The sequence below is a fragment of the Onychostruthus taczanowskii genome, unplaced genomic scaffold (assembly GCF_017590055.1).
Source record: "Onychostruthus taczanowskii isolate IOZ18803 unplaced genomic scaffold, ASM1759005v1 scaffold10, whole genome shotgun sequence".
Lineage (NCBI taxonomy): Eukaryota > Metazoa > Chordata > Aves > Passeriformes > Passeridae > Onychostruthus > Onychostruthus taczanowskii.
In genome coordinates, this window is record NW_024496526.1 from 1,663,224 (window position 1) to 1,672,324 (window position 9,101).

Consider the following 9,101-nt stretch of genomic DNA (forward strand, 5'->3'; position numbering starts at 1 on the left):
CTGCCGTGTCTCGAGCTTTATTTCCAAAAAGGCCTTTGTTTTCCTAAAGAAAACGAGGGGCTGAGTGCACCCCAGCCCCCTCGAGCAGCCACGGCCTCTGGAGGGACAGCGAAGGGGACCCTGACTGCAGGACCAGCGGTGCACAGGGCTGTGCAGCCCCTTGGGGTCTGGTGGGGAGCCCCAGCCCAGCGCTTGGCTGTCACTGTCACTGTCACCCTCACTGTTCTCCCACGCTGGTGCCTACCCTGCAGGGCACTGCTCCAGCCTGGCACCGGCCACCAGCCCGGCCACAGCAAATGGGCGCCAGCTGGCCCCTCCCCACTGCTCGCCAGCCTCGGTGGCCCTTGAGGACACCGGGGCGGGTGGAGTCGAGGGAACCAGCTCCCGCGGCATCGCCCGACGCTGCCGGGGACCCGCGCTGGCCTGGCGTCCCCTCCTGGTGCAGCCAGCGGGTCTGGCATGGCAGTGGTGGCACTGACCCGTGTGGGCACCCACGGGGCTCAGGGAGGCCAGCACACCCCAGGGCTGCCAGCGCCCTGACAGCGGGTCCGGGTCCCTCCCTGGGCTCTGCGCCTGTCGGCGGGGCCGAGGTGGGCAGAGCTGGCACAGTCCAGCACGGAGTGGCACTGCCGGCGTCACTCGGCGCCAGCGCGTTCCCGCAGCGCGGGCAGCGTCAGGGTCTCCGGGGCCGACTTCTTCCGCGGGCGAGTCTTGGGGGGAGCCAGGAACTCGGGGGCCTCGTCGCTGAGGGGAGTGGAGGGGGCGCTGGCAGGGGCCGAGTGCGTGGCCGTGGGCTGCCCCACCTCGCTGACCGAGATGGCCGGTGCCACCAGGCCGATGAGCTCGTTGGTGGCCTCCTGCGTCTCCTGCTCGTAGCGCCGCACCTCCTCCATCGTCATCCCTGCCGAGCACAGCCGGGCTTGGGGCCGCTCGGCACGGCCGCCTCCGGCACCCCCTCATCCCGGGCAGCCTGCGCCCCGGCTCCCCGCCGAGCGGGGGGACAGGGAAGGGGATGCTGGGCAGCACAGCCAGCTCCCCGACTCCAGCGCCAGCCCAGACAGCAGACGGGAAGGGATGAACAGCCAGCGCAGGCAGGGGACACGCAGGGAGGGCAGCTGGGAGGGGGGACACTCCACCGCGGCTGCAGGGGGGGCACAAGCCCCCATGCCTGCACCCACCCCCAGGCAGCAAGGTGGGGTCCGGGGTGTCTGTCCCCGGCAGGCAGAGGGGCTTAGGGGTGCTGGCTCCCCAGCTTTTGGTTTGTGGCCACTTGCATCTGACTCTCGAAGGCCCGGACCTCTTCCAGGGACATGTCTGGAAGGCAGAGAGCCACTCACCGGATGGCCTGGCACCCACCACCAGCTGTCACCAAACCCGGGGCTCCCATCCCTGTGCCCACACGTGACAGTCACCTGCAGTGCATGTCCCTGCCAGAATGGGGGTGCAGGCAGCACAAGTGGGGTGCTGGGACCCCTCTGCCCATCCTCCCCGATGAGTGCAGGGGCGCATGCACCGTGCAGGAGTGAGCTGGAAGCACAGGCAGTGCAGGCAATGCAAGCAGTGGAGGCAGTGTTGGCAGGGCTTGCAGTGCAGGCAGCACAGGGAGCACAGGGAGCACAGGCAGCATAGGGAGCGCAGGCAGCGCAGGCAATGCAGGCAGGGCAGGCAGGGCAGGCAGTGCAGGCAATGCAGGCAGGGCAGGCAGTGCAGGCAGTGCAGGCAGGGCAGGTAGCGCAGGCAATGCAGGCAATGCAGGCAGTGCAGGCAATGCAGGCAGTGCAGGCAGCAGTGCAGGCAGGGAGGCAGTGTTGGCAGGGCTTGCAGTGCAGGCAGCACAGGCAGTGAAGGCAGTGCAGGCAATGCAGGCAGCAGTGCAGGCAAAGGAAGAGCAAGAGCTGTGGTGGGGTCAGTGGCACCAGCAGTCTGACCCGCAGCCCCTCCCTCCATGGGCACCGTGTGCCCCCCTCCCCACCATGTGCCCCCCAGACTCACCGCACCACTCGTCCACCCAGGCGAAAGCCTGCCGGTGCCCAATCAGCAGGATGTCCCGGATCACCTGCAACACCACGGGGATCAGCACCCTGTCACTGCCTCCCCAGTGCCCCCCAACCCCCCTTGGCCCCCCTCACCTTGTGCACAAACTGCTCCACCCGTGTCTGCAGCCCCCACACCTCGAACTTGACGCTCACCAGTTTGTAGGAGCACATGATGGGCTTGGTGTGCTGGCGCCAGCCCTCCCGCAGCGGCCCCCGGCCTGTCTTGGCCGAGCTGAAGAAACGGGGGTCCTGGGGTGATGGGGAACATCAGGGTCATGAGTCCCACCTTGGGACAGGAGACAAGGGGGTGGCTCCAGGGAGCTCCCTTGTCCCCAGCCCTGGTACCTCCAGGCTGCGGTAGTAGCGCTCAGGGATCTCATCGAAGGCGATGTCCAGGAAAGAGACCTCGTGGTCACCCAGGATTTTGTCACTGTGGAAGATCTGGGGAGGGGAGGGAGGGTGAGTGACAGGGACCACAGGTCATGAATTGATGGAGAGTTTGCCAGCTCTCAGCTGCACTGCACACTCACATTCTCGCTGTCCCCGCAGTTGTCCTCGTACTTGGTCTCGATGTAGATGGAGAACTTGGGCAGGAAGGAGCACTGCAGGGAGTGGCTGTCAGGCACACCACTCCCAGGGATGCCCACCCTGAGGGACATCCCACCCCGAGGAACACTTCATGCCCAAGGATGCCCATCCCCGAGAGGTGTGCAGTCCAGGGACACTGATTCTGAGGGACACTCATCCAAAGGACACCCAGCCCTGAGGGACATCCACCTCCAAGGATGGTCATCCTCAAGGAACACCCAGTCACAAGGACATCCTCTCCAGGGGATTCCCACCCCCGAGGAAATCTGAGCCCCAAGGGACACCCACCCTGAGGGATGCCCAGCCCTAAGGACACCCACCCAAGGGCCACCCCCCATGGTGACATCCACCCTGAGGGACACCCACCCCTAAAGGATGTCCATCCCAAAGGACACCCACCCCCAAAAATGCCCCCCCAGCGCCCCCTCCCAGGCCACCTGCTGCAGGAGGGGACAGGTCATCCCATGGCAGCTCCTTACCGTGTACTCTGCAAGGACACCATGGCGCAGCGGCATCACAGGGTGATATCACAGGGGAGAGAGGGAGCAGTGAGACCAGGGACAGCTCCTGCAGCCCCCCAGCAGTGGGCAGGGACAGGGTGCCCGGGGGTGCCCGTCCCACGCCCTGCCCAGGGCTCACCCGTGATGGTGTAGGGGTAGTAGTTCCAGGCCTTCTCGGTGATGTAGAAGATGCGGGGGGTCACCGCCCGTGCCCAGCTCGGCAGTTTGCTGTGGGCACCGTGTCAGGGGACCCTCTCAGGACAGGACATGGCTGGTGCCACCCAGCCCTGCACTGCCAAACACAGCCTGCCTCTGGGACCCCCATTCCCACCCCAGAAACCCCACCTGCTACCTGGCACCCTCACCTCCACCCCAGGGACCCTCACCTGCACCTCAAGACCCTCATCTGCATCCCAGCATCTTTCGCAGGAGCTACTGCCACCTCCCCAGCATCTCCATCTGCATTTCAGCACTGTCATGTGCACCTCAGGACACCCCCAGGGACCCCTGTCACCTCCCCAGGACCCTCACCCCTGTCTGTCCCAGCTCCTCACCATTCATCCTCACCTCCACTCCAGGATGCCTCCAAGGACCCTCACCTGCACCTCAGAACACTCCCAAGGAGCCCTGTTACCTCCCCAGGACCCTCCTTTACACCCCTGGATCATCACCTGCACCTCACAACACCCTCAGGAGCCCCTGTTTCCTCCACAGGACCCTCCTCAGTGCCCCAGCCTTCCCCACCAGAGACCCCTGCCACCTCCCCAGCACCTTCCTCTGTACACCAGGACACCCCAGGGATCTGTGCCAGCTCCTCATCTCCACCCCAGCACCCTTCAGGTTCCCCACCTCCTCCCGAGACACCCTGACCCCCTCCCCACGAAACACCCACCCTCCATCCTGGACCCTCACCCCTTCCCCAAGACCCCTCCACCTCCCCAGGGCCGAGCCCTCAGGTGCTCCTGTCCCCCCCAGCACCCCGGCAGGATCGGGCCCCCTGGGGAGTCGGGAGGTGGGTTTTGATTAATTTTCAGGCGTTATAAATAAATTTCAGGCGAGAGGGGAATCGTGAGTGCTGCAGCTAAAAATAACCTGTCTCACACCAGCAGCTCCTGGTGGGGAGCAGCTCGAGTCCGCAGGCAGCTGAGGGGACATGGGGACAGTGCTGCTGAGGGCCAGCCACTGCCCCACGGTGACACCCCCAGGGCCAGGGCATTGCCAAGCCCCCATCAGGCACCCATCAGTGCCCAGAGGTGGGTGCCCACCAGGGAGGGGGGCGCACCCCTGAGAGGTGGGTGCATGTCCTGGGGTGGGTGCACCCCATGAGGAGAGGGCAGCCCCCCAGAGAGGGTGTGAACCCCTAGGATGGGTACACCCTGGGACATGGCTCTCAAAGATGGGTGCAGTGCCCGGCACCCCAGGAGATGGGTGCGGCCCCCCAGGATAAGAGCACCCCAGGAGATGGGTACATCCTGAGAGATAAGGGCAGCTCCCAAAATTGGATGCACACCCCAAAGATGGGTGCAGCCCAGGACTTGAGGACCTCACTGGGGGACACACAGACAGCCCTTGAAGATGGGTGGGTGCCTGGGAGATGGGTGCAGCCCCCAAGATCAATGCACCCCAGAAGATGGGGGCACCCCTGGGAAATGATGGAGGGAGCCCTGGGAATCAGCCACTCAGCAGCATGCCCAGGACCCAGGAAGGAGGTTCCCCAGGAATATTGGAGGAAGAGCTGAGGCCACCCAGCTGCCTGCCCATGCCCCACCTTGCCCCTGCAGAGCCCCCCAGCAGCCACCACAGGCTCACCTGGAGAGGTGGACACGCTTCTCAGTGAACTGGCCGGGGCCGTGCACGGGATCCTCGTGGGGCTCGTTCTTCACCACCTCCACGCCCTCGCCCTTCTCGCTCTCCTGGTGGCTGTGCTTGCTGATGGTGTAGAGCTGCCCCACGCGGTACTGCAAGCACAGATCCCGCCCTCAGTGCCACCGACCCCGGTGACCGCCCGGCACAGCCTGGGGGCTGAGCCACGCTGCCGAGAGGGGAAACTGAGGCACAGAGCCTGAGGCGTGCGGTGGGCAGGGGGCTCCAGGGGCACCCTGTGTGACCTCCCATATCCCTAGGCTGTCCCAGCTCCCTGGCAAGGGCTGGATCCTGCTCTCCCTGTGCTCTCTTTGCACAGGAGAGCAGTACCTTGCAGAATTCCTGAAGGTTTTCTGCTTGGCAAACTACCTGGGAGACAGGGAAAAATGTCTGTATGATATAATCTATGTGATATATCTGGATGTGTCAGGTATATAACCATGAGGGTGTAGATGTGTGTTTGGGGATGCAGCTGTGCAATGAGGGTTGGACTGTTCTGCTGAAGATCCCATCCACCACTGCAATCGCCAGCAGGATTTTACCACCTCACTCTGCCTAAATTAAAACCTTTCCCGGTGCCTCCAAGCAGGGACGGCACTGCCGAGGGTGGACACCACTCCCCAAAACGGAGGCACCGGGGAGAGATGCTTGTCCAGGGCTGCTGCCACTTGTCAGCGCTGTTCGCCGATGGCCTTCAGGCTCCCTGCCGGAGCAGGGATGGAGTTTATGGTCCCTGTCGTGCCATGGGCATCCAAACCCCGGTGGCCTCCGCCTGCTGGTCCGTCCCCTGGTCCTCCTGTGCCCCGGTGCTGCCGTCGGGCTCTGTGCCCCGAGGTCGCCGTGCCCAGGGACAGGCTGTCCCCCCACCCGCACCCCAAAGTACGGCTCGGCCCTTGCACGGAACATCCCTAGCCCATCCCCATCCCTGCCACAAGCCATGCCACGAGGAGACAGCAAAGGGGTCACCGTGTCCCTCCCAGGGCAGGAACCGATCCCCTGGGCATGAGACCCGCACCCACCCCCCTCCATGGGATGCCCGTGCCCGCTCCCGCCCGGCGGGCCCCGCTCACCTCCTCGGTGGTGAGCGGCATGCAGATGCGGTACTCCTTGACGAGCATGGTGACACCTCGGGCAGGGTGACACGGGCACGGCGGGCAGGACGGGGGTCAGGCGGAGGCGTCGGCGCTGCCGGGGACGCGGCTCATGCTGGGGGCGGCGGGCAGCGGGCGGGGGGGACGCGGCGCTGCCTCCCACGCTCCGTCCCCGCACCCCCAGCTCGAGGCAGCCGCCCCGCCGGCGGTGACTTCACGAGCCGTTGCCATGGCAGTGGCGTGAGGTCACCCGTGCGAGGAGCGGCCTGAGTGTACCCAGCTGGGGACACCCCGGCACCCCAAAACCCTCCCGGCGTTAACCCCTTCCCTGCCAGGCAGACAGACGCGTCCCCTTGGAGCACACGTGTCCCCCCAAAATAGGGTGCCGTCCCTCCGGGGTGCCGCATCCCCACCCAGCTGTGGTGGCCAGTGCGGCAAGAGGATCGTAGGGAATGAGGATGGGGTCACACTTGCCCGATGCTCCTGGGGACCCACCTCTGGGCACCCACACTGTCCTGTCCTGAGGGGTGCTCCCCGGGAGCAGAGGATCATGTCCCTGACGGAGGACATCCCTTCCCTGGGCAGGAGTTGCATCCCCTTCCCCGAGGCTTCCCCCAGCACCTGTCCCAGCCAGCACCCACCCTGGGGCTGCCCCCCAGCACCCACCACACCCATGGCACTGCCAGGCTGTCACACTCCCTCGCCTCTCCAGCCAGGGCTGGGGATGCTCAGTGTGAGTGTCAGGACAGCTCAGGGGGCTCCTGGATGTGCCCCCCAGCCCCAGAGAGAAGGGAGAGCATGGGGGCCCTCCTGAAAGTCACCCCGGATGGGGGGTCAGGCCTTGGAAGGGCACATAGGGGCTCACATGGGATTTTGTCTGGAGGCAACTTGTCCAGCTGGGGACACAGGGACATCCTTGGGGGCACAGGGTCATAGCGGGACAAAAGAGCATCTTTGGGGGTACCGGGGGATACGGGAGTGTCCCTGGGGCCACAAAGCCATTTGAGGCTACAGGGGCATCCCTGGGGGACTCAGGGACACCCTGCTGACGGGGCAGAGGGCTGGGTGCTGGTGCCAGGTGCAGGAACCCCAATACCGCGGGCAGAGGCAGCCCCGGCAAACGGGAGGGGACAGCCCGGGGACTCACGGGAGCACTGCGGGGCACGGCATTCCCCTCCCCATCCCGGCAGCTCAGACCGGCCCCCGCCGGGTGGAAAAGGAGGAGCCCCCCGGCCGGGCTCAGCCGCCCCTTCCCCACCGCTGTCCGCGGCCGCACCCCCCGGGCCGGGCCCCGCCGCCCCCCGCTGCCCGCACTCACCGGCCNCGCGGCGGTGCCCGCTCCCACCGCCGCCGCAGCCGCCGCCGTGCCCCGGCCGTCCCGGGCCGTGCGCAGGAGCGAGCCGCCCCCCGCACCGCCTCCCGCGCCGCGGCACACCGACCCCTAGGGGGAGGAATGCACCGGCACCGCACCGGCACCGCACCTGGACCGGCACCGCATCGCACCGGCAACGGCACCGCACCGCAGCGACAGCGACACCGGCACCACGGCACCGTGAGACCCTCCAGCGCCTGGGCTCCCTGGCACGGCACAGACCGGCGCCGGGGCTTCCCGCACCCACCAGGTCTCAGGTCCCCCCAGCGACCCCCAGCACCGCCGCGTGCCCGTGGGGCTCCTGGGCTGCGCCCCGCCGGGAACCCCCAAAGCCCCTCCAGCCACTCACCTGCACCCCGCTGCCAGCCTGGCCCCTGTCCCACAGCCTCACCACACCCCACGTGCTGGCACTGCCCACGTGCCACCCACAGCCACACGTTGCCAGCACAGCTCATCGCCAGAGACACCTCTGTCACTCCCTGCGCCTCTCATCCTCCTTCCTCCGCTAATTTCCATCATCCTGGGCATTGCTGTACCGGGCTGTGCCTTGCCACTGTCATTTTCCTGTTATTTCCTCCCAAAACTCTGCCGTTCCCTCCATCCCTGCTGCCTGGGGTGCAGGGGAGTGGCCCATCAGTGCCAGCGTGATGGCCACTGTGGGGACAGGGAACGGGCAAAGGGGACACCCCCAGGCCACCCTGTGGTGTTGCCATCACTGGCACTGCTGGGACCCAGCACTGCAGTGGCCCTGGCACTGGCCACACAAGTCCCACCTGCCCAGGCACTGGGGCACCTGTCAGCTCTTTTGTGATTGCCAGTCTGTGCCACCTCCTGGTGGTGGGGACCCCATTTTGTGTCACCCTGTGAGCCCCAGGGCAGTGGTGATGGGCCCCGACACGGTCCCAAGGCATCAGGGATGGCCTCAGGCTGTGGCCAGGACAAGCAGTGGCAGAAGGAGCAGTGTGGGGACAGTGGCCCCAAAACCTGCCAGGGCGCCCCACGGGCACCCCTCCCACATCCGGGAGCGCGGTGCCAGGAGCTCTGCCTGCAGGCACACCTTCCCTGCCCGCCCTGCACCGCTGCCTTCTTCCCACATACCAGCCTGCGGTGTCACTGTCCCCCCGTGCTGTGTGTCAGCAGCCCCAGCTCTGGTGGCACTGGGTGGCAGCCACCCTCCTCCCCATTTTCCCCCTGGGAGGGGACACCACAGCGGCCCCCAAAGGGGGACTCCAGCCTACATGGTTGGGACCAAACCCAGCAGGGCTCCCACTGGGGTTACTGTGGTGGTGACAAGGACCCGACCATGCTGGTGACAAGTACCTGGCGGGCTCTCAGCCCCCCCAAGAGCTGCATTCCTCCTGAACCTGTTTGTCAGGGCCCTGTGCAGGTGCCAAGAAAAAGGCATCCGGGTTGGGCTTTTCCTGGTCATGCCCTGCTTCACTCCAGTGCCGAGTCAACAAGGAGTAGGAAGGGTTTTCTGGAGCCTGGTGCCCCCACAGTGCTGCTGGTGCCCCCCAAAGTCACCCACGGCTCCCAGTGCCAGTGGTGCCCCCCGGTTTCTCACCTCCCAGCAGGGATCCTGCAGCAGGTTGGGAAAGGGAAGAAAGAGGAGGCAGAAACAAGTGAAAAATGACCCAATTTAATCCCAAAG

At 66.0% G+C, this 9,101-nt stretch overlaps 1 protein-coding gene across 1 annotated transcript; it reads right to left on the reverse strand.

Moving 5' to 3' along the window:
• Position 1: 1 nt before the first annotated feature.
• On the reverse strand, positions 2-6,324 carry LOC121336963 (cytoplasmic phosphatidylinositol transfer protein 1-like). The gene is given in 11 exon segments (XM_041406676.1): positions 2-901; positions 1,993-2,056; positions 2,130-2,285; positions 2,382-2,477; positions 2,567-2,638; positions 3,104-3,111; positions 3,264-3,352; positions 4,934-5,082; positions 6,058-6,106; positions 6,108-6,243; positions 6,246-6,324. Coding segments are annotated over 11 exon segments (1,149 nt in total). The 5' UTR covers positions 6,310-6,324; the 3' UTR covers positions 2-635.
• Positions 6,325-9,101: the final 2,777 nt, after the last annotated feature.